Here is a 25,576-nt window from a genome sequence, read left to right as displayed (position 1 = left end):
TTATTATATTTCTTAGTTCATGATAATCGTTTATTATCCATGCTATAATTGTATTGATTGGAAACACAATACTTGTGTGGATACATAGACAAAACACTGTCCCTAGTAAGCCTCTAGTTGACTAGCTCGTTGATCAAAGATGGTCAAGGTTTCCTGGCCATAGGCAAGTGTTGTCACTTGATAACGGGATCACATCATTAGGAGAATCATGTGATGGACTAGACCCAAACTAATAGACGTAGCATGTTGATCGTGTCATTTTGTTGCTACTGTTTTCTGCGTGTCAAGTATTTGTTCCTATGACCATGAGATCATATAACTCACGGACACCGGAGGAATGCCTTGTGTGTATCAAACGTCGCAACGTAACTGGGTGACTATAAAGATGCTCTACAGGTATCTCCGAAGGTGTTCGTTGAGTTAGTATGGATCAAGACTGGGATTTGTCACTCCGTGTGACGGAGAGGTATCTCGGGGCCCACTCGGTAATACAACATCACACACAAGCCTTGCAAGCAATGTGACTTAGTGTAAGTTGCGGGATCTTGTATTACGGAACGAGTAAAGAGACTTGCCGGTAAACGAGATTGAAATAGGTATGCGGATACTAACGATCGAATCTCGGGCAAGTAACATACCGAAGGACAAAGGGAATGACATACGGGATTATATGAATCCTTGGCACTGAGGTTCAAACGATAAGATCTTCGTAGAATATGTAGGATCCAATATGGGCATCCAGGTCCCGCTATTGGATATTGACCGAGGAGTCACTCGGGTCATGTCTACATAGTTCTCGAACCCGCAGGGTCTGCACACTTAAGGTTCGACGTTGTTTTATGCGTATTTGAGTTATATGGTTGGTTACCGAATGTTGTTCGGAGTCCCGGATGAGATCCAGGACGTCACGAGGAGCTCCGGAATGGTCCGGAGGTAAAGATTGATATATAGGAAGTCCTGTTTTGGTCACCGGAAAAGTTTCGGGCTCATCGGTAGTGTACCGGGAGTGCCGGGAGGGGTGCCGGGGACCATCGGGAGGGGTGTCACGCCCCAAGGGGTCTCATGGGCTATGGGAAGAGATAAACCAGCCCCTAGTGGGCTGGAATAAGTTCCCACTAAGGCCCATAAGGTTTGAGAAGGAAAAAACACAAGGTGGAAAGAGTTTCCAAGTGGGAAGGTGGAATCCTACTCCAAGTGGAATTGGAGTAGGACTCCTCCACCTCCAATTTCGGCCAAGCCTTGAGGGTTTGAGGCTGCCTCTTCCCTCCCCCTCCCTCCTATATATACTGAGGTATTAGGGCTGATTTGAGACAACTTTTGCCACGGCAGCCCGACCACATATCTCCACGGTTTTTCCTCTAGATCGCGTTTCTGCGGAGCTCGGGCGGAGCCCTGCTGAGACAAGGTCATCACCAACCTCCGGAGCGCCGTCACGCTGCCGGAGAACTCTTCTACCTCTCCGTCTCTCTTGCTGGATCAAGAAGGCCGAGATCATCGTCGAGCTGTACGTGTGCTGAACGCGGAGGTGCCGTCCATTCGGTACTAGATCGTGGGACTGATCGCGGGATTGTTCGCGGGGCGGATCGAGGGACGTGAGGACGTTCCACTACATCAACCTCGTTCACTAACGCTTCTGCTGTACGATCTACAAGGGTACGTAGATCACTCATCCCCTCGCGTAGATGGACGTCACCATGATAGGTCTTCGTGCGCGTAGGAAAATTTTTGTTTCCCATGCGACGTTCCCCAACAGTGGCATCATGAGCTAGGTTCATGCGTAGATGTCTTCTCGAGTAGAACACAAAAGTTTTTGTGGGCGGTGATGTGCGTTTTGCTGCCCTCCTTAGTCTTTTCTTGATTCCGCGGTATTGTTGGATTGAAGCGGCTTGGACCGACATTACTCGTACGCTTACGAGAGACTGGTTTCATCGCTACGAGTAACCCCGTTGCTCAAAGATGACAGGCAAGTGTCGGTTTCTCCAACTTTAGTTGAATCGGATTTGACCGAGGAGGTCCTTGGATGAGGTTAAATAGCAACTCATATATCTCCGTTGTGGTGTTTGCGTAAGTAAGATGCGATCCTACTAGATACCCATGGTCACCACGTAAAACATGCAACAACAAAATTAGAGGACGTCTAACTTGTTTTTGCAGGGTATGCTTGTGATGTGATATGGCCAATGATGTGATGTGATATATTGGATGTATGAGATGATCATGTTGTAATAGAAATATCGACTTGCACGTCGATGGTACGGCAACCGGCAGGAGCCATAGGGTTGTCTTTATACTAACATATGTGCTTGCAGATGCGTTTACTATTTTGCTAGGATGTAGCTTTAGTAGTAATAGCATAAGTAGCACGACAACCCCGATGGCAACACGTTGATGGATGATCATGGTGTGGCGCCGGTGACAAGAAGATCGTGCCGGTGCTTTGGTGATGGAGATCAAGAAGCACGTGATGATGGCCATATCATGTCACTTATGAATTGCATGTGATGTTAATCCTTTTATGCACCTTATTTTGCTTAGAACGACGGTAGCATTATGAGGTGATCTCTCACTAAAATTTCAAGACGAAATTGTGTTCTCCCCGACTGTGCACCGTTGCGACAGTTCTTCGTTTCGAGACACCACGTGATGATCGGGTGTGATAGACTCAACGTTCACATACAACGGGTGCAAAACAGTTGCACACGCGGAACACTCGGGTTAAGCTTGACGAGCCTAGCATGTGCAGACATGGCCTCGGAACACATGAGACCGAAAGGTCGAGCATGAATCGTATAGTTGATATGATTAGCATAGGGATGCTTACCACTGAAACTATTCTCGACTCACGTGATGATCGGACTTGAGATAGCGGATTTGGATCATGTACCACTCAGATGACTAGAGAGATGTACTTTTTGAGTGGGAGTTCTTAAGTAATATGATTAGTTGAACTAATTGTCATGAACATAGTCTAATGGTCTTTGCGAATTACGATGTAGCTTGCGCTATAGCTCTACTGTTTTTATATGTTCCTAGAGAAAATTTAGTTGAAAATTGATAGTAGCAACCTTTGCAGACCGAGTCTGTAAAACCGAGGATTGTCCTCGTTGCTACGCAGAAGGCTTATGTCCTTAATGCACCACTCGGTGTGCTGCACCTCGAGCGTCGTCTGTGGATGCTATGAACATCCGACATACACGTTAGTGATGACTACACGATAGTTCAGTGCAAGATACTTGATGGCTTAGAAGCAAGGCGCCGAAAACGTTGTAAAACGTCACGGAACATAAGTGATGTTCCGAAGAGATGAAATTGTGATTTCATGCTTGTGCCCTTGTTAAGAGGTACAAGACCTCCAAACAAGATTCTTTGTCCACAAAGTAAAGGAGAAAAGCTCAATCGTTGAGTGTGTGCTCAGATTGTCTGAGTACGACAATCGCTTGAATCAAGTGGGAGTTAATCTTCCAGATGAGATAGTGATGGTTCTCCAAAGTCACTGCCACCAAGCTATGAGAGCTTCGTGATGAACTATAACATATCAAGGATAGATACTATGATCTTTTGAGTGATTCGCGATGTTTGACACTGCGAAAGTAGAAATCAAGAAGGAGCATCAATAGTTGATGGTTAGTAAAACCACTAAGTTTCAAGAAAGGCAAGGGCTAGAAGGGATACTTCGTGAAACGGCAAAACAGTTGTTGCACTAATGAAGAGACCCAAGATTAAACCCAAACCCGAGACTAAGTGCTTCTGTAATAAGGGGAACAGTCACTGAGGCGGAGCAACTCTAGATACTTGGTGGATAAGAAGGCTGGCAAAAGTCGAGAGAAGTATATATGTGATATACATAATGTTGATGTGTACTTTACTAGTACTCCTAGTAGCACGAGGGTATTGGATACCGGTTCGGTTGCTAAGTGATTAGTAACGCGAAATGAAAGCTACGGAATAAACGGAGACTAGCTAAAGGCGAGGTGACGATACGTGTTGGAAGTGTTTCCAAGGTTGATATAATCAAACGTCGCACGCTCCCTCTACCATCGGGATTGGTGTTGAACCTAAATAATTGTTATTTGGTGTTTGCGTTAAGCGTGAACATGATTGGATCGTGTTTATTGCAATACGATTATTCATTCAAAGAGAATAATGGTTACTCTATTTGCTTGAGTAATCACCTTCAATGGTTTATTGAATCTCGATTGTAGTGTTACACATTGGTGCCAAAAGATACGAGTTAATAATGATAGTACCACTTACTTGTGGCACTGCCGCTTGAGTCATGTTAGTATAACTTGCATGAAGAGGCTCCATGCTGATGGATCTTTGTACTCACCTGATTTCGAATCACTAGTGACATGCAAATCATACCACATGAGCAAGGCCTTGTTTTCATTGAGATGAAATAAGATAGTAACTTGTTGGAAGTGATACATTTTGATGTATGCAGTCCAATGGGTGCTGAGGCACGCAGTGGATATCATTATGTTCTTACTTCACTGACGATTTGAGTAGATACTAGAGTATTTACTTAATGAATCACAAGTCTAAAATGTTGAAAAGTTCAATTCCGTTTCAGAGTGAAGTTCGTCGTAACAAGAGGATAAACTGTCTACGATATGATCATGGAAATGAATATCTGAGTTACGAGTTTTGGTACACAGTTAAGACAATGTGGAAATTGTTTCGCAGTTCATGCCACCTGGAACATCATAGTGTGATGATGTGTCTGAACGTCATAGCCACGCACTATTTGGTATGCTGCATACTATGATGTCTCTTATCGAATTACCACTATCGTTTATGGGTTATGCATTAGAGACAACCGCACTCACTTTAAATAGGGCACCGCGTATTTCCGTTGAGATGACACAGTATAGACTGAGGTTTGGAGAAATCTAAACTGTCGTTTCTTGAAAGTTTGGGGTTTCGACACTTATGTGAAAAAGTTTCAGTCTGATAAGCTCGAACCCAAAGCGGATAAATGCATCTTCATAGGATATCCAAAACAGTTGGGTACATCTCCTATCTCAGATCCGAAAGCAAAGTGCTTGTTTCTAGAAACGGATCCTTTTTCGAGGAAAGGTTTCTCTCGAAAGAATTGAGTGGGAGGGTAGTAGAACTTGATGAGGTTACTGAACCATCACTTCAACCAGTGTGTAGAAGGGCGCAGGAAGTTGTTCATGTGGCGCCTACACCAATTGAAGTGGAAGCTGATGATGATGATCATTGAGCTTCGAATCAAGTTACTACAAACCTCGTAGGTCAACAAGGTCGCGTACTGCTGCAGAGTAGTACGGTAACCCTGTCTTGGAGGTCATGTTGTTGAGCAACAGTGAACCTACGAGTTATGGAGAAAGCGATGGTGGGCCCAGATTCCGACAAATGGCTGGAAGCCATGAAATCCGAGAGAGGATCCATGTGTGAAAACAAAGTGTAGACTTTGGTAGAACTACTTGATGGTCATAGGACTATTGAGTAAAAATGGATCTTTAAAAGAAGACAGACGATGATGGTGATAAGTCACTATTAAGAAAAGCTCGACTTGTCGCAAAGATGTTTTCGATAAGATCAAACAGTTGACTATGATGAGACTTTCTCACTCGTAGTGATGCTAAAAGTCTGTTAGAATTATGTTAGTTGTTGATGCATTATTTATGAAATATTGCACGTAGGATGTCAAAACATTGTTTTCTCGACGGTTTCCTTGAGCAAACATTGTATGTGATACAACCAGAAGGTTTTGTCGATCCTAAAGATACTAGCAAGTATGCAAGCTCCAGTGATCCTTCAATGGACTGGTGCAAGCATCTCGGAGTTGGAATATACACTTTGATGAGATGATCAAAGATTTTGGGTTTCTACAAGGTTTATGAGAAACTTGTATTTCCAAAGAAGTGAGTGGGAGCACTATAGAATTTCTGATAGGTATATGTGGTTGACATATTGTGGATCAGAAGTAATGTAGAATTTCTGTAAAGCATACAAGGTTGTTTGAAACAAGTTTTCAAAGGAGTACCTGGATTACGCTACTTGAACGTTGAGCATCAAAGATCTATGGAGATAGATCGAAAGCGCTTAATAGAAGTTTCAACAAGATGCATGCCTTGACAAGTTTTTGAAAGAGTTCAAAACAGACCAGCAAAGAAGGAGTTCTTGGTTGCGTTGTGAGGTGTGAATTTGAGTAAGACTCAAAACCCGACCACGGCAGAATAAAGAGAATAGACGAAGGTCGTCTTCTATGCCTTAGCTGTAGAATCTAAAGTATGCCATGCTGTGTACCGCACCTGAAGTGTGCCTTGACTCAAAGTATGTTGAGAGGTACAGAGAGTGATCCATGATTGAATCACTAGCAGCGGTCGAAATTTATCCTTAGTAACTAATGGACTAAGGAATTTTTCTCGATTATGGAGGTGGTTAAAGAGTTTGTCGTAAAGGGTTACGTCAATGCAAGCTTTGACACTAATCCGGATAACTATGAGTAGTGAAACGGATTCGTATAGTAGAGTAGATATTTGGAGCATTTCCGAATAGCACGTAGTAGCAGCATCTATAAGATGACATAAAGATTTTTAAAGAACGCACGAATCTGAAAGTTTCAGAACCGTTGACTAAAACCTCTCTCACGAGCAAGACGTGATCAGACCCCATAACTATATGGGTGTTGGATTCGTTGGAATCACATGGTGATGTGAACTAGATTATTGACTCTAGTGCAAGTGGGAGACTGTTGGAAATATGCCCTAGAGGCAATAATAAATTAGTTATTATTATATTTCTTAGTTCATGATAATCGTTTATTATCCATGCTATAATTGTATTGATTGGAAACACAATACTTGTGTGGATACATAGACAAAACACTGTCCCTAGTAAGCCTCTAGTTGACTAGCTCGTTGATCAAAGATGGTCAAGGTTTCCTGGCCATAGGCAAGTGTTGTCACTTGATAACGGGATCACATCATTAGGAGAATCATGTGATGGACTAGACCCAAACTAATAGACGTAGCATGTTGATCGTGTCATTTTGTTGCTACTGTTTTCTGCGTGTCAAGTATTTGTTCCTATGACCATGAGATCATATAACTCACGGACACCGGAGGAATGCCTTGTGTGTATCAAACGTCGCAACGTAACTGGGTGACTATAAAGATGCTCTACAGGTATCTCCGAAGGTGTTCGTTGAGTTAGTATGGATCAAGACTGGGATTTGTCACTCCGTGTGACGGAGAGGTATCTCGGGGCCCACTCGGTAATACAACATCACACACAAGCCTTGCAAGCAATGTGACTTAGTGTAAGTTGCGGGATCTTGTATTACGGAACGAGTAAAGAGACTTGCCGGTAAACGAGATTGAAATAGGTATGCGGATACTAACGATCGAATCTCGGGCAAGTAACATACCGAAGGACAAAGGGAATGACATACGGGATTATATGAATCCTTGGCACTGAGGTTCAAACGATAAGATCTTCGTAGAATATGTAGGATCCAATATGGGCATCCAGGTCCCGCTATTGGATATTGACCGAGGAGTCACTCGGGTCATGTCTACATAGTTCTCGAACCCGCAGGGTCTGCACACTTAAGGTTCGACGTTGTTTTATGCGTATTTGAGTTATATGGTTGGTTACCGAATGTTGTTCGGAGTCCCGGATGAGATCCAGGACGTCACGAGGAGCTCCGGAATGGTCCGGAGGTAAAGATTGATATATAGGAAGTCCTGTTTTGGTCACCGGAAAAGTTTCGGGCTCATCGGTAGTGTACCGGGAGTGCCGGGAGGGGTGCCGGGGACCATCGGGAGGGGTGTCACGCCCCAAGGGGTCTCATGGGCTATGGGAAGAGATAAACCAGCCCCTAGTGGGCTGGAATAAGTTCCCACTAAGGCCCATAAGGTTTGAGAAGGAAAAAACACAAGGTGGAAAGAGTTTCCAAGTGGGAAGGTGGAATCCTACTCCAAGTGGAATTGGAGTAGGACTCCTCCACCTCCAATTTCGGCCAAGCCTTGAGGGTTTGAGGCTGCCTCTTCCCTCCCCCTCCCTCCTATATATACTGAGGTATTAGGGCTGATTTGAGACAACTTTTGCCACGGCAGCCCGACCACATATCTCCACGGTTTTTCCTCTAGATCGCGTTTCTGCGGAGCTCGGGCGGAGCCCTGCTGAGACAAGGTCATCACCAACCTCCGGAGCGCCGTCACGCTGCCGGAGAACTCTTCTACCTCTCCGTCTCTCTTGCTGGATCAAGAAGGCCGAGATCATCGTCGAGCTGTACGTGTGCTGAACGCGGAGGTGCCGTCCATTCGGTACTAGATCGTGGGACTGATCGCGGGATTGTTCGCGGGGCGGATCGAGGGACGTGAGGACGTTCCACTACATCAACCGCGTTCACTAACGCTTCTGCTGTACGATCTACAAGGGTACGTAGATCACTCATCCCCTCTCGTAGATGGACGTCACCATGATAGGTCTTCGTGCGCGTAGGAAAATTTTTGTTTCCCATGCGACGTTCCCCAACAGGGATTACCGTACCACTCTGGAGCAGCGCGTGATCTCGTCGACCTGCGTGGTTCAACAGAAACTTGAACTGGAGTTTCATGATCACCATCATTAACTTCCTCCTCAACCGGCGTCGCAACGACAGAGGTTTCCCCTTGCCCTGCGCCACCATCCAGAGGGATGAGAGGTTCGATAACCTCGTCAAGTTCTATCTTCCTCCCACTCAATTCTCTCGAGAGAAACTCCTTCTCGAGAAAAGCTCCGTTCTTAGCAACAAACACTTTGCCCTCGGATTTGAGATAGAAGGTGTACCCAACTGTCTCTTTTGGGTAACCTATGAAGACGCACTTTTCCGCTTTGGGTTCCAGCGTTTCAGGCTGAAGCTTTTTGACATAAGCATCACATCCCCAAACTTTAAGAAACGACAACTTTGGCCTTTTGCCATACCACAGTTCGTATGGTGTCGTCTCAACGGATTTTGATGGTGCCCTATTTAAAGTGAATGCAGCTGTTTCCAATGCATAACCCCAAAATGATAATGGCAAATCAGTAAGAGACATCATAGATCGCACCATCTCTAACAAAGTACGATTACGACGTTCGGACACACCATTACGCTATGGTGTTCCAGGCGGTGTCAACTGTGAAACAATTCCACATTTTCTTAAGTGATCACCAAACTCGAAACTCAGATATTCACCCCCACGATCAGACCGTAGGAACTTGATCTTCTTGTTACGATGATTTTCCACTTCACTCTGAAATTGCTTGAACTTTTCAAATGTTTCAGACTTGTGCTTCATCAAGTAGACATAACCATACCTACTCAAATCGTCAGTGAAGGTGAGAAAATAACGATATCCGCCGCGTGCCTCCATGCTCATTGGACCACACACATCGGTATGTATGATTTCCAATAAGTCACTTGCACGCTCCATTGTTCCGGAGAACGGAGTCTTAGTCATCTTGCCCATGAGGCATGGTTCGCACGTGTCAAGTGAATCAAAGTCAAGTGACTCCAAAAGTCCATCAGCATGGAGTTTCTTCATGCGCTTTACACCAATATGACCCAAGCGGCAGTGCCACAAAAATATGGCGCTATCATTGTTTACTCTAACTCTTTTGGTCTCAATGTTATGTATATGCGTATCGCTATCAAGACTCAATATGAACAATCCTCTCACATTCGGTGCATGACCATAAAAGATGTTACTCATAGAAATAGAACAACCATTATTCTCTGACTTAAAAGAGTAACCGTCCCGCAATAAACAAGATCCAGATATAATGTTCATGCTCAACGCATGCACTAAATAACAATGATTTAAGTTCATCACTAATCCCGACGGTAGCTGAAGTGACACTGTGCCGACGGCGATTGCATCAACCTTGGAACCATTTCCTACGCGCATCGTCACTTCATCTTTCGCCAGCCTTCGTCTATTCCGCAGTTCCTGTTTCGAGTTGCAAATATGAGCAACAGAACCGGTATCGAATACCCAGGCACTACTACGAGAGCCGGTTAAGTACACATCAATAACATGTATATCAAATATACCTGATTTTTCTTTGAGTCCTCCCCCTTGGACTCGGCCGACCCCCTTGGGGCTCCTTGACTAAGGGGTCCTCGGGCAGCCGACCTATCTCTACAGGCCAGACTCCTAGGTTACTTTGGGCAGTCGATGACATATACGAGGAATATTCCACAAGACTTGGTGATCAAGACAAGGACTCCTCCGCACTGACATAGCCGACTAGGACTCTTGTTATCCTAGGCATACGGTGCATTATATAAACCGAGGCCAGGCTAGTCGATAGACAATCTCATATTCATTAGACACAACGTCTACATCATTAGGGTTTTTACCATAACATATGATCTCGATGTAGATCAACTCGGTACTCGATACTCCATCATCAATATAAACAAGAGCATGACATAGGGTTTTACCTCCATCAAGAAGGCCCGAACTTGGGTAAACATCGTCTCCTTCGTCCCTTGTTACCCATCGATCCAAGATCCATGTTTAGGACTCCCTACCCGAGATCCGCCGGTTTTGACACCGACAGTGGGCACTGAATTGCATCAAAGTACTCGGGTTACGATTTTTGATAAATCTGATTTCTTGGTAATTCAACACCAAACTTTTCCCGAAGCATCTTAGTCATCTCCAAAGTGGACATTGAAGTTTCCTGCAGTGGCATAACAGGAGTAGGATTACTAGTTGTAGGTAGAAACTATGGCATGTATGCCGAACCATAATTCGGCAGTGGTCTAGCAGCGTTTGCACCTATAGGTAATGCTTGGTTCGACGTTTCCACCGAACTTGGTATGCTCATGATAGGACTAATGGGGGCAGCCACAATCTGATTTGTTTGAGCAGGATAATAATTCATCGGCATGGGAAGTGCCGATCAAATAGGTAAAGACAGATTAGGGTTTTCTACACGAGTTGGCACACCAACATTACGAGTAGATGATTGAGGCATATTTTTCCGAGCATTAGTATTTTCTAAAGAAGATTGATAGACCAAATTGTTAGCATCAGCAATACGACTCTCATTCTCAGCCCATTGTTGAGGAGAAAAGGTAGCACTCACATGGGGTTTAACCTGCTCGGCTTGAAGAGGAGGAAACTTGATTTCTCCAATCGGAGTGATATTGCCTTGGTGATCCTTCTTGAAGTTTTCAAGGAACTCCTACAACTCCTTCTCTTCGCGCGCCTTCTTGTACTCCTTGTAAGCTTGGCGATGATCGGCCGATAGTTCATCAAGCTTGGTCTTAATGATGTTATCAGCGTCTATCTCAGATGGGTTGGGAAGATCAGACATGATGGTTGATGATATGTCCCGAGCGGAGTCGCCAAAAAGTGTGTTGACACACGAACACGTCACCATGTACCCTCGATGCCAGGGGTGATGCACCGCAGGTCATGTCAAAGGAGGCCCGTCTGCTAGCGCGATACGCAAGACAGCCAGCGGACGCTTTTGCAGACCCAAAACCCCGTGTGCCCGAGAGGGACCCCGTCAGGGAGTGCGACGGCTATGGGCTGCCCTAGGTTGAATCGCTCTCCCCTAGAGACTTGGGATTTGCAGCTCTCAAACTTGAGGAATAGCGAAGAACGAGAGACAAAAATAATGGAGAGATAAAACGTAGATAAAAAAGTAGTATAGATTGATTTGTTCGATTGTGTGTTGTTTCAATCGACCGTCACGTCCAATATATATAAGAGGTGGCTGGACTTCCCGTACAAGCAAATGATTCATCTAGGTTTTTTCTTACAAGAAAATTGCACCAAATCATGTCCTAGAGTCCTATTCTAGTTCAACTCGGATTCAACCCGAATCTGGCCCAAACTCATGTCTTGCTTCTTGCACGGCCTGTAGAATTTGCACATGACCTCCGTTTGAGACGATTCTTATACCAAAATCGACCACTTCGGTGAGACAAACAATTCTTCTATTGATCACTTTTTTAAATGAGGTAATGTTGAGTACTTTACGAGATCATCTTGAACTCCTAGTCGGATTCGGTCACATGGCTGACTCGCATTGTCCTAATCTTGTACCATTTCTGCATGCTGCATACCATCTCAGATAATGATGACTCCGAAAGCAAAGTTAACCACTTCGACGATACACACAACTTTCGTGTTGAACACTTTTTCATGTGAAGATATTTATATAACCTTTTGGGTCCATCTTCAGCTTCCGGTTGGATTGGCCAACGTTACTCGGATTCGAACCTCTTCAATCAGATATTAGGATCCTTCACTCGCATTGTGCAATCATATTTCTTCATTCTAATAACAGTTTTTTTACCTTGACAAGAAACTTTTTATTTGCCTGACATCTTTTCATTCGGCCGACAAACTTTTCACTCGGATTACCGACTGAAACTTCAATCTGATCTTGCTTTGCCTCTCCAGGTTGCATATGAGCTCGGATTGAGACGACGTATATCAAGATCAAATGGCTCGACGAGACGAAACTCTTTCATGTTGTAAGTTTTTCCATTCGAGGCTGTCTTGAAGACCGAATAGCTTGCGCGCAGGGCCGGTCCTGGGATTTTGGAGGGCCAGGGAGAAACTAGATCTAGGGGCCCTTAAGAGAAACACAAGAAAAATACAAGAACATACGTAAAATCGTCAACCAAAGGAAAACCAATAATATCTATATTACAAATCTCTTCTTCACTAATATGTCTCATTAAGCTTTTCTAATTTCTTTGACCATAATCATCTATAATAAAAACCGATACTTCGTCATTTAAATGCTCAAGATCACTCACTTTTGTTATCACACAGGATGTAAATCCCTCACCTCATATGGATTAAAAATTAGTTTATTACTCCACAACAATTATCAACATGTCGCCAAACAAAAATAATTGATAAACCCAATCATCTATGCATAAACAGTATCTAATAAATAGATTATAAGTGGCCAGTTGCAACAATGAAGAGGCAATGTTGATGATAATTTTATATTTTTTAATCAATCATCATGATAAAATCTCATACTAAATAGATTATACCTATATAAATAAATATCATAGACATACCTTCTTTCTTTCTAATTTTGTAGTAGCGGATTTCATCTCCGGAGAGTCGGTATAATCAGCATGTGAGGTAGTGATTTGTTATCTCTAGCAGTACGTTCCTCCTACGACTCAGGCCTACTCTCACTCGAGGCACCGCCATGCACACACAATAGATGAATATCAATCGTCGAGGCAGCACCATGGACGCACAAGAGATGAATATCAATCGTCGAGGCAGCGCCATGGATGCACAAGAGATGAATATCAATCGTCGCCCGGGGAGAGATCCATTCTATCGTTTTAGAATCTGTTCATACTCCTGCAGTACTCTCGAGGAGAGACCCATTCTCGCGTTTCAGGCTCTGTTCATACGGCTGCAGTAGTCTCGTGGATTAAGGAAGTAAATAAGATTCTAGAAAAAAGGAAGTAACTCAGGAGCGAATTCTTTTTCTATAACAACCCATAACTAGTCGCATGCAATATCTAATATTTTCCCAACCGACCAGCAAGGCCTCTCAATTTAGCAAGAAGGAAATCAGGGCAAAGGAGTACTCCTGAATTCTAGGATTGTAGATTTAGGAAGGAAGTCGTAGATTAAGGAAAGCATCCCTAAAACAATGAAGGAAATCATAGCAGGAATGAAATCAGGGATAGTACGTAATATAATTGGGCATTTTGGGGCCCTGCTGGCACCGGGGGCCGGGGGCGGTCGCCCCTCTCGCCCCCCCTCAGGGCCGGGCCTGCTTGCGCGACCCATCATACATCATCTAGGTGGTTGTCTGATCCCTCACGCCACCCTTTGACATCATCTAGGTGGTTGTTTGATCCCTCGCGTCGCTTTTTGCCTTATGGTAGAGTCATATTCTGATGGATCTAACTTTTGCATGCAAGCTCGGATTGGAATGATTTTTATATCAAAATCGACCGTTTCGACAAGAAGAAGACAATCCGTGTAGAACAGTTTCTTATATGAAATCATCTTGAGGACTTAATCGGCCGAACATCACTCGAGAAGTAAAATTCTGGCATTTCGAATGCAATTTCGGCCCTTAAGATGAGATTGGACAACGATGTCCTAGACATCAAAATTGTTCCATTCGACGTTATAGAACTTCTTTTTAACACCTTTTCATTCGATACCATCTTAATTGTATTTTACACCATGCCAAAATCAGGTGTCAACAAACGTTGAATGGCCTGCTTCCGCTCCGTGCCTGCAAATTTACGAATCAACATTAGAGATGCCCTCACATATTTTTGTATCCTGATTAGCCATTATCCGATCTAAGATTAATAATTATCGGTTCAATATTCATCACACATGTGACATATTAGACATCCACTCATACATCGTGTATGGCGTACATAGGAGACATCCCACGCGGGTCGGCGAATAATAGAATTGTCCACACGTGTGGGCATAAATACTTCATGCCACACGTCCAACAAATACTACTCATCCCACCGGATGCGTGTGGCATGAAGCAAATCTGCCCACACGTTCTGACGTCGCTGCGTTAGTTACCCGCGGGACGACACTTTAGTTACCCCCGAAGATGTCAACTCTAGTTACCTGGAATGGCAAATATAGTTGTAAAAGCATGTCAACTCTATATTTTGGTTAACTATAGTTACACACGAGATGACAGTTTAGTTATCCGGAGGATATTGCCATGTGTGCCTATCTAGTTGCCGCGTGTGGTCCAACTATATTTGTCATGTTTGGTTAATCGTAGTTGCCATGTGTGTTTATCTGGTTGCCATGAATGCGCAACTGCAGTTGCCATCTAGCAACGAATCATAATTGCCATGCGTATCTACATAGTTGCCACGTATGTGCAATTGCACTTGCCATCTAGCAACGTACGAGCGTCGTGTGGGTGAAGAGTAGTTCGGCCACACACGCGTGAACTAGGTGGTGACTGTGTGGGTAAAAACTGGTTCGCTCATATTTTGCAGTTGGCAACCGCGCGTTGTGGGTCGTGTGGGTGAACTTTCCAACGCCCACAGACGACAATGTCTACGTGGCACTGAAATTCTAATAGATGCGTGTGGGTGAAGTGTAACATGCGTGACCGTTATCATTTTCCAATAATTATTACCAGATCTAAAATTAAGATTTTTTTCTGTGTGTTTTTTTTCGGAAAAAAGAAGGACGGGGTCGTCGTCTTCAACCTTCCTTCCCCTCCTGTTCCTCCACCCCAACCGCGCCATTACCACTGTGGTCAGTAGTCCAGTAGCCCCCCTCCTCCCCTCCGGAAAGCTCACCGCTCCCCCCCTCCGGATGGCCTGGTGGAGGCGCTCCGCCTACGACACCTCCGATTCCACGCCCGCTTTCCCCGCCCGCGCATCCACCTCCACGCCCGCGTCTCCCACCCGCACCCCCCGCCGCGATGGCGGATACCTTCTTCCGGAGACCGAGCACCGGCCCCGTCTGACCAGGCAGGGGCGGCTGCGCCATGTCGTCGAGGTCGGGAGCTCCTCGCCTCCCCTGGACTATTCGCTCGCCGCCGCGCCGTCATCCTCGTATTCAGCGAGGAGTGATGTGGTCTGGTCTTGGCTCATGTCCACGAGCTCGGCGCCGATCTCGTCGTCGCAGAGTAGCATGGAGGTGCCGCCGGCTAGGTCCTCGTCGAAACCCATGCCATTGCCCCACCCTCTGCCGCTGCCGCACGAGGAGGACGCCGCTCCGTCGTCCTCGGACCAAGCGACGACGGACGCGATCTGGTCTGAGCTCGCGAACGCGAGCCCAGAGCGGATCTCGAGTTCACGGAGTAGAATGGAGGAGACCACACTGGAGGAGACGCCGGCGAGGTCGTCGTCGGAACCCATGCCGCTGCCCGACAAGGATGACGCTACATACTCAGCGAGGAGGGACACGGTCCCGGTGAAGATGGGGGGCAGTCCTGATTCCGCTTCGCTTGAGGCAAATATGCAGGATCCCCCCATCACGGCTTTGCTCGGCCCCATGGGTCGCCTCCTCCGGCGACTCCATTCATTCGAGTCTTCCGACCACCGTCTTCCAGGGGGGCTTACTGCGAACGGGATCCGGCTTCTCAGAGAAGGTCTAGAAGGATTGTACGACTGACTCAAGGATGTGCCGGATGCAGATCTGGACCTCGGTGCCACGCCCAAATGGTGGACCAAGGAAGTCCGGGAACTTGCTTACGACACGGAGGACTTATTCGACAACGTTATGCAATCCGGTGCCGGCACCGGCGATGGCGTTGCTGTCGGCAGAAGCTCTCTTCTTAGTTGGATTATCAATAAGCGGAAGCAGCGCTTGCCCCAGATTGCACAGGATTTCTCACATTTAATGGCTCGTTTGGATGATGCGAGAGAAAGATGCAAAAGTTTCCAGTTTGCTCCAGAGACAGCCATCAAACCTGACCATGGGCAAGCCAGTACCAGCCGCCACACACCTGAACTGCCCCTCGACCTGCCGGTGTCGGCCGTGTCGATCTCCAATGTCCATGTGAACACCGCTGGCTGTAGCCTAGTTGGTGTAGAGCAACCCATGAAGAAGCTTGTTAACTTGCTGGCTTTTGGCGATGACAACCAGAAGCAACTCAAGGTAATATCTATCTCTGGATCTGCAGGAGTGGGAAAAACTACGGTTGCGAGAACCATATATCATCGGTATGGACGGGAGTTCCAGTGCCGGGCTTTTGTAAGGGTGTCCCGAAATCCCGATATGAGGAGGCTTCTCACCAGCGTCCTCTCACAAACTAAAGCACCACGGACTCATTCCTTTTCTGATGCGCAGGACCTTATTGACAGTATCATCAAACATCTTCAAGGAAAAAGGTATTTCCCTATTGATAGTATCACCTCGTGAGTCATGAGGTGCAAAGTTTAATCCGTCGCCGAAATGATATTATGGAAATTTTATTTGGCTGAAGTGGATTTTAGTAATTATCATATCGCGCTTCGAATTTGTCCTTTTCTTTTCTTGTAAGGTTCACATTTCATCATATGTATCATGAACTTCTAAAGGTATCATCAATGTTCTAACATGGCGTATCTATGAGTTTTATGACATTTTTTGAGATGCTGACGTACTCAAACTCCAAACTCATGGATCCACCCTTTCATGTAGACTGTCCATTTTCTCAAAAGAAGTACATTGTTCGCTCTCCTCAGAAAACTAAAAAAAATCAGGAGATAAGTCTAATGTTTTTCTCATAAACATCGCCAATTACTCTTTCCTTAGTTGTATGTGTTCTTGTTCTTATGTATTTCTTTTAGAGATAAATCAAGTTTTGTATTAATTGTGTTTCTTTTGTGTAAGCTTGACCAAATATATTTGTCATGACTTGCAGCTATTTCATTGTAGTTGATGATTTATGGGCATCATCAGAATGGGATATTATTAGCCGTGCTTTTCCTTATGGTGATCGTTGCAGCAGAATACTGACAACCACACAAGTTGAGGATGTAGCATTAGCATGCTCTGGTTATGAGACAGAATACATATTTGAGATGAGACCTCTTAATGATGGTGAAGCTCGGAAATTATTCTTCAATAATGTTTTTGGTTCCGAAAGTGAAGATGCTTGCCCTAAAGAGTTTGAAGTAGTTGCAGATAGGATTATCAGGAAATGCAGTGGTTTACCATTATCAATTGTAAGTATAGCAAGCCTGTTGCTCCCAAGCAAGTGGAACCCTGCAATGTGGGAGAAGGTAGAAAGTTCTCTCCCCTCCATTTTGAGGATAGATCCTACTTCCCAAGGGATGAAAGATGTTCTAATCCTTATTTACAATAAGCTTCCAATTCATTTGAAGACATGCTTGCTCTACCTTGGTATGTATCCAGAGGGCTGCACTATCACGAAGGATGATTTGGTGAAGCAATGGGTAGCTGAAAGTTTGGTCAGTGACACCGATTATGGTTGCTTCGACGAGCTCGTCAGAAGAGGTATGATCCAACCTGTTGACACCAACTACGATGGGGAGGTGTTGTCATGTACAGTTAATCACATGGTAATGGATCTTATCAGGTACAAATCTATTGAGGATAATTTCATCATTGTTGTGAAATATTTTGAATCAACTCTGCTGCTTCCTGACAAGGTTCGTCGATTGTCCCTCCAGTTTGGAGGTTCAAAAAGTGCAAAGATACCAGAAAGCATCAGAATGTCCCAAGTTCGATCACTTCTGTTTTGTGGATCCTCCAGATGCGTGCCTTCCATTCCGGACTATTGCATTCTCCAAGTCCTGATTCTTCATATTTGGGCTGATCAAGATCAGATGAGTTTTGACCTCACTAGAATCAATGAGCTATTTCGACTGAGATATCTGATGGTTGAGTGTAATATCACCATCAATTTGCCAGACAAGATTAAAGGATTGCAATACTTGGAGACACTGCAATTAGATGGAAGACTATCTTCTGTTCCATCAGATATTGGTCATTTGGAGAATTTACGGCACCTCTGCCTTCCAAGCCAGCCTAATGTGAGGGACCTTGACAGGCTGACCAATCTCCAGGATCTTCATCTCACCCTTTCTACAGCACAGCCAATTGAGAATCTGGAGGTTACCTTGAAATACCTGGGCTCAATTCTCCACAAACTCAACAACCTCAAGTCTATAATTATGGCAGCTGCAGGTTCCTTTCCTGTAAATACTTCAAGTGTGAGCATTTCGTGTGATGGCTTGAGCAGCGTGTCCCCTGTTCTGGCCCATCTTGAGAAGCTTGAGCTATTGCCACGGGTTTGCATCTTTCCCAGCCTCCCAAGGTGGTTTAAGACACTTGACAAACTCTGCACTCTAAAGATAGCAATTAGAGAGTTGTCTAACAGTGAAATGGATATCGTTAAAGGATTGCCTGCCCTCAGTGCTCTCTTGCTGTATATCCAGATAGCGCCGGCAGAGAGGATTGTCTTTGGCAAGTCCGGATTTTCAGCTCTCAAGTACTTCAAGTTGAGGTGCACTGAACCTTTGCTGAAATTCGAGGCTGGTGCAATGCCTAATCTTCGGAAGCTCAAGCTACTCTTCAGTGTCCAGGAAGTGCAGCAGCATGGAGTTGTACCTATCTGCATTGAGCACTTGGCAGGGCTTAAAGAGATATCTGCTAAAATCGGGGGTGTAGGTGCTGCTGGCACAGAGTCTGCCTTGAGGATTTCTGTTAGCAATGATTCGAAAAATCCAAAAATCAACGGTCAACTGGTGAACTGGAATTTCTGTGCCGATGAAGATAGAATTATCACGACACCAGACCAAGCAGTTGTGATTATGGAAGAACAAGGTGAGATCCTGGAAAACACAGACTACGGGTACAAAGGGGATGATGGGGACCCACAACCTGATAGCGGGTATGGATTTTTCCTTTCTTTTATTTATTGATCTTCAACCTATTTTTCTTGTGTGATGCTAAACGGTTGCTGTAATCAGGATTTCTATGCTGCCGGGGGCCTCTCCCTCGTTTCCTCAGAGACCCACTGACAGGCTATACGGCCAGAAGCTCCTTTCTGCGTGGTCCAGGGCCAGGCGCACCTTGAAAGCCAGGCCCCAGACCTTGAAAGCCGGCAATGAGGGCCACAACGGCCTCCTCCGGTGGCACAATCTTGCACAATGCAACGCTGGTGAGCTCTCCATGGCTTATGTCCAGGCTAATAATCTGATGGAGGACCATTGTCGCGTAGAGTCGTCTCCTACCCTCGGCACCTTTGTCGGTGTCTTTGATGGTCACGGTGGCAACGAAGCTGCCCGCTTCACTTCTGAGCATCTCTTCCCTAATCTCCAATCCGAAGCCACGTCTAACTGGCAGGGCGTGACAGATGAAACCATCAGGAAGGCTTTCCTGGACACAGATGAAAGCTACATCGCTCATGTAGAGAAACAATGGTCAGTCAAGCCCCAGCTTGCCGCCGTTGGGTCATGCTGCCTCGTCGGCATCGTGTGCCAGCGGACTCTCTTCATCGCAAACCTCGGGAACTCCCGAGCTGTTCTTGGAAAAGCTGATCTCAGTGGGCAGATTTCCTCAGTGCAGCTGTCGACTGAACATAATGCCTCTGACGAGAGTGTCAGGCAGGAGCTCTGGGCTCAGCACCCTGATGATCCGCATATTGTGGTGTTTAAGGATAATGTCTGGAGAGTGAAAGGCATCATACAGGTCGTTCTTATCTTAATGTTTGGTTCTGTATTGTTGTACGTGTATTCATGTTCAGTGCTTACGCGGTGGATGATGCAGGTTTCAAGAACAATAGGTGACGCATACTTGAAACACCAGCGGTTTAACAGGGAACCGCTCCATAGTATGTTTAAGCTCCGGGAACCATTCAGCCGGCCTATATTGAGTGCCAGCCCATCTATCATGTCACACAGTCTTCAACCAAGTGATCGTTTCATCATATTTGCCTCCGATGGCCTGTGGGAACACTTGAGTAATGAGACAGCCGTCAAGATTGTTCACAAACATGGGCGTACTGTAAGCCTCCACACTTGTATATTTTCTCTCATTCGGCTTGTTTATGTAATAATGCTTCTTGGTTTTCAACTGTTGCCTAAGATGATCTAAAATCGACCAATTTGTGAAATCTCTATGGCCATAACATTTACCATCAAACACGTCTATTAAATCTGTATGCCTTCATTCAAACCTTTTAATGCAAACTTATAAACATTGTTACAGTAGGGAAGTTTTGCTTTGCATTAGAAAACTAGGAGTACCTGGGGAATTGTTGTTAACTCTTTCCTTACTTCATCCAGGCCATGGAAGTAGTTATCTACATGCTAAATATGTACCGGGCCATTCATTGTAGGTACATACAAGTAATGAAGTCTAGCTACTTACAAGAAAAGAACACCAGTTATTTCTATTATTTCAAGTTCCTAGGGATTCCTGCCATATGCATTTCTGTTTAGTGCTCTTGATACTCTTGGTTTGTACTATAACGCTATGTCTGAAGCAGCCAAGTAAAGATAAACAGATATGGCTTGCAATTTGAGATGCTCTGTAGTCCATGTAATGTGAACCATAAATTTAATTCACTTGGTGCAAGGATAGTTTTTGTATTTATTTAATTATTTAATTTCCAAGAGAAAAATTGTATTTTTTTTAACTGGCATGCCTTTTTTTTATTCAGGGAATTGCAAAAAGGCTTGTAAAAGCAGCTCTACAGGAAGCAGCGCGGAAACGTGACATGCGTTTCTCAGATCTCAAGAAGATAGATAGGGGCGTTCGGAGGCATTTTCATGATGACATAACTGTAGTTGTCTTATTTATAGATCATGGCGGCCTATCATTGAAAGATCATTCACAAGAAAGTCTGGCCCTTTCCATTAGTGCACCTTCGTGCATCGGCGATCTGGCCTGGTCGTAACGTTGGTTTTACTGTGCTCACCCGTCAAACTACGTATGATGATTATTGGTTCATAACTTTGATGCTGCTGTGCTCGTCTGTCAAAGTATGTAGGATGATGTCTATTGTCTAATCCCAATGCTTTATTATGTTCCATTCCATATATAAAATGGTCTCTAAAACCCCTTTCTCCGAAGAAGGTGGCTTTAACACAGCATTTTCTACCGGGGAAAGCTGGGGTATGACATGCCCTTGATCATGCTTACCCGCGTAATCCAGTGAACATAGTTTTTGAACTAGTACTACTTGGGTTACCTTGACCATGCTGGGGGCTGAGGGCTATTCTGCTGTGGAGAGGTGTGGCATTGTTTTTGGAAGTACAAGCTGGTTGGTTTGTAAATAGAGAATACTGCAATAGCGAACTTGGATGTCTTTTCATAAATGGTTTGCGTTTCTGTGTTCTGCTTTGTACTACTAGTACCTGAGTAGAGTTTTTGGCTGTGCCCGATGACTGTTTGAGTGTTCAGCTTGGTTGTTCCTGTATCATGTATCGCTATAACCGGATGCCTTTTTTTTAGGTAAACGCTTCTAGACGGCGCGTCGGCCGGCGCGCGCAACGTTCCATCCCGCACATCGCCCGCCTGCGTCTCGCTGCTTACACCACGCGCATAGTTTTTTTTCCCTGTGTCTTATCTTCTTCCACCTCCCGAATTTTTATCTAAACGCAGCCCTTGTCGCCAGGATGTGAGGCGGCCAGTGGCCACAGAAAAACAACAACCACGAACGGAACATGTAGCCAGGCGGCATGCACATCCTATTTATATTTGTATTATATACTCCCTTCGTTCCTAAATATAAGATCTTTTAAAGATTGTACTATAAACTACATACGGATGTACATAGATATATTTTAGAGTATAGATTCACTTATTTTGCTCTGTATGTAGTCTCCTAATGAAATTCCTAAAAGGTCTTATATTTTGGAACGGAGTGAGTATAAGCTGGTGATGCCATACACAATCCTCTTCCTCCTGTGTTATGTTTTGGATGCATGCAGTCTTCTTTTTTATTTTTTGTAACCACATGCATTGGTATTTCCTCACCGAATGCAAACACAGCAACCGTGCATGCCTGGCGGCAGGCCCTAGCCCTGTCTCTCGTTCTATCCCGCACCTGGCTGCGGCAGGGGCTGCCGCCTTGGCATGCGACGGCAGGCGTTACGTGTCAGCTGGCACACCCATCGTCACGGTTAGGCTGGTCTGATCTGGTAATTTGTCTTAGAGATGATATTTTTGTCAATTCCATTCGTCAGTTAGTCTTTTGGACAAAAATTCCCACCTCCCTCCCTTTATCCTCTTCCTCCCGTCACTCGCACCTCCTCCATCTCTCTTTCTTTCTCCAGCTAGAGAAATCCCCTCCATGAGATTCAGCACCGGCCGCTCCTACTAGTGTCGGCCATGACCGCTCAGCCAACCCCCTTGCCCCTCCCATCCTAGACCCGGATGCTAGAGTTGCAACCACGGCCCCGTTGCCGGCATGGTTTTGGTGCGTGTTACACCCATGGCGAGGTAGTTCTGCGACCGGCGTCGTGCACTGCTATGGCTACAACGTTGCGATGCTACAACCGACAACTGGCTGTGCTCGAACCATATATGCGGTGTGCTGGAACCGTGGGAAAAAAAATGATACATGGAAGGACTACGTGATGGGGGAACTGGCTGTCGTGATGGGGGAACTGGCTGTCGAAGCTGCATTCAGCTACTTCTTTTGCTACATCCGACATCAATTTTTGCTGGAAGTAGTCAAGTATCTGCTATGGAAAAAGCTTCAAGCGAAAAAAGATTCCATCCGAAAGAAAATGCTTCAGCCGTTTGTTGAAAAAGCTTCAACCGACTATGAAAAAGCTTCATCCGGCTAGAGAAAAAGCTTCGAAGTGGCATGAGGAAAATCTTCCACCGCGAAAAAAGCTTCAATGGTGGAAAATGCTTCAAGCGACGGTGGAAAAACTTCAACTGGTGAGAGGAAATGCTTCAAGCGGCAAATGACGGAAAAGCTTCCACATGTGAAAAAAGCTTCAACTAGGGAGCACTGATGGTATGAGCGGACGACAACACGGTGGTGGCACGACGGACGTGCTACGCCGACGACGGGACTAGGTGCTGCAACGTTTGAGGCACGGGGCATATTTTCCGTTGATTTTGCTACGAGGAGCGATAGCGTCCTGCTGGAGCCGGCCGACGATCGGCGACGGGGCGGGAAGTGACCAACTGCAATCTGCTGCGAGAGGGGAGGGGGGAGGGGGGGGGGGGCTATGTGGGAAACTACCCACAGACGACATAGGCCGTGGGCCAGCTGGCTAATCGGGCGGCCATAGACGCACTCATCGGATGGTTACGCTTCCCGACGCATGTCACTCTCTTTTTTTATCGGTTTCATTTAAAATGAAAGCAAGAGCAGAGAGCTCCTTATAAACTGAAAAAAAAATCGACTGCTGTCATTATGTTTTTTTTTCTGCTAAGGAATAAACCAAGCACTCAATTCTCGAAGAGAAAAACCACTCAAATCATTCACACATGGAAGAACATTATTTGGATCCAGTCGCCTGCGTGCGTGATGGATGGATGTATTAGCTCAATTAGGTGGTGTAGTCCTTGAGGATGTCGAGGGTGAGCTCGCTGGCGTCGGTGGCCTGCACGTCGATCTGCACGCCGTCCAGCTCCTTCTTGAGCCCCTCCGTGGAGCTGGCGTACACCATCTTGCTCCTCGAGTCGGCCGCCTCCGGCGACCAGTGGATGAAGAAGATCTTGCTCCGCGGCGTGTCCCCCGCCGAGTCCTCCGACACGAAGTCCAGGTCGTAGACGGCGTAGCGGCAGTCGTCGGCCGGCATCGCCGCCGCCAGGTCGTCGAAGCTGGCCTCCAGGCCGCCCACCTTGTCGACCACCACCTGCTGCGCGTCCGCGTCGTCGTCCATCTTGTACACCACGAACCGGTGCTTGCGCTCCGCCCGCAGCTCCTGGAACACCTTCACGCACTCCTCGCTCACCGCCACTCCCGACACAGAGTTCGCCTGCGCACCCAACCAAACTTTTATGTAAATTAATCACGAACTAATTCGAACTGATCAAGAAGAAGAAGCAGAGCAGGTCGTAATAGTGCTCACCATTGTTGATGGATCCGGAGGTTGGCTCGAGCGAGGGAAAATCTGTGTGTGCTGATGCTGAGACAGGAGCTGCTCGTATGATGAAAGCTGATGGTTGGCTGTGATGATGTGTTGTTGATTGAGCAGTGTCTCGTGTGGTGATTTTATAGGATGGGCGTGACCATGTCGGCGAGATAAAGTCATGGAGGTGTACACGTACGTGTGGGCGCTCGGACGTCGCCGTCGACATCGATGGTGCCGACTGTTCTGGACGGGTGGATGATGGAGCGGGAAGAAGAATCATTGCAGTGAGTCACGCTGAATAGTTTAAACTTAGGGAGGTCGACGGCGTGGTGTGGTGTGTGGCCAGTTCTGTTCCGCTCGCGTGGTCGGCAGGGTGCGAGGGATGTGTCCTTTCGATTGGCTTTATCCTTACTAGCAAAAAAAAAAAAAAAAAGCCATGCGTTGCAACGAAAAAGAAAATAACACACGCTCTGAACTCAATATATTTTCACATGACATCATATTTATGTTGCCGACGATGGTTTTAGTACTCACACAATAAAAACGCGTTTGAATGTACAATCACTCGAAATAAGATGAAAAATATGTTGTTTCTCCCCACGAGGTTTTTCAAAGGTGAGCATGTGTGGTTAACGATGTTTTCTTTCCTCTCAATTTGGTTTTAATTTAACGGATGTTTATTGCAATTCGTATCGTCGCCGGAAAGAGAGAGAAAAAAGGACCGTACACTACAGATTAAGTTTGCACCAAAAATAATATTTAAGAAGTATTCAACAGCTAAAAATAACATCCTATTTAGATTCTACATATTTTTTAATCAAATTTCATATATAACATGTTAAAATCGGAGTTACGGTTTAAAAGATATGGATAATTTTGTTTTAGATAAAATTTGGATTTATTAACTGAAAAGTTAGGTTTTTTTTTTGTTAAAATACGAAGCACGGATTGATTACGTGAAACATCAGGGGGTTTTCTGAACAATGCAAAAAAGGATTCGTTTTCTGACTTAAATCCGGACTGCGGGTTGATTTCAGGAAACGTCGGGGGCTTTTTTTTTTGTAAAAGTGG

At 45.4% G+C, this 25,576-nt stretch overlaps 2 protein-coding genes across 2 annotated transcripts; one reads left to right on the top strand and one right to left on the bottom strand.

Annotated features, from left to right (window-relative positions):
- Positions 1-15,239: 15,239 nt before the first annotated feature.
- LOC123453034 (disease resistance protein RGA5-like) lies at positions 15,240-21,538 on the top strand. The gene is made up of 5 exons (XM_045129795.1): positions 15,240-16,843; positions 17,359-19,353; positions 19,433-20,153; positions 20,232-20,468; positions 21,127-21,538. Exons 1-5 carry the CDS (start codon positions 16,233-16,235, stop codon positions 21,361-21,363), a joined length of 3,801 nt encoding a protein of 1,266 aa, XP_044985730.1. The 5' UTR covers positions 15,240-16,232; the 3' UTR covers positions 21,364-21,538.
- A 2,272-nt stretch (positions 21,539-23,810) lies between these two features.
- LOC123453033 (actin-depolymerizing factor 3-like) lies at positions 23,811-24,700 on the bottom strand. The gene is made up of 2 exons (XM_045129794.1): positions 24,503-24,700; positions 23,811-24,409 (listed from the first exon to the last, which is right to left on the bottom strand). The coding sequence occupies exons 1-2, from the start codon at positions 24,683-24,685 to the stop codon at positions 23,978-23,980; spliced, it is 615 nt and encodes a 204-aa protein (XP_044985729.1). The 5' UTR covers positions 24,686-24,700; the 3' UTR covers positions 23,811-23,977.
- Positions 24,701-25,576: the final 876 nt, after the last annotated feature.

This window comes from Hordeum vulgare, chromosome 5H, assembly GCF_904849725.1.
Source record: "Hordeum vulgare subsp. vulgare chromosome 5H, MorexV3_pseudomolecules_assembly, whole genome shotgun sequence".
Classification (NCBI taxonomy): domain Eukaryota; kingdom Viridiplantae; phylum Streptophyta; class Magnoliopsida; order Poales; family Poaceae; genus Hordeum; species Hordeum vulgare.
This window is presented reverse-complemented; position numbering and strand designations above follow the sequence as displayed.

Coding starts and splice junctions, on each gene's coding strand:
- LOC123453034 (XM_045129795.1), top strand. CDS start 16,233: ATGCAATCCGGTGCCGGCACCGGCGATGGCGTTGCTGTCGGCAGAAGC. Junction 16,844..17,358: donor AAACATCTTCAAGGAAAAAG/GTATTTCCCTAT, acceptor CATGACTTGCAG/CTATTTCATTGTAGTTGATG. Junction 20,154..20,231: donor GAGTGAAAGGCATCATACAG/GTCGTTCTTATC, acceptor TGGATGATGCAG/GTTTCAAGAACAATAGGTGA.
- LOC123453033 (XM_045129794.1), bottom strand. CDS start 24,685: ATGACTTTATCTCGCCGACATGGTCACGCCCATCCTATAAAATCACCA. Junction 24,410..24,502: donor CTCCGGATCCATCAACAATG/GTGAGCACTATT, acceptor TTGGGTGCGCAG/GCGAACTCTGTGTCGGGAGT.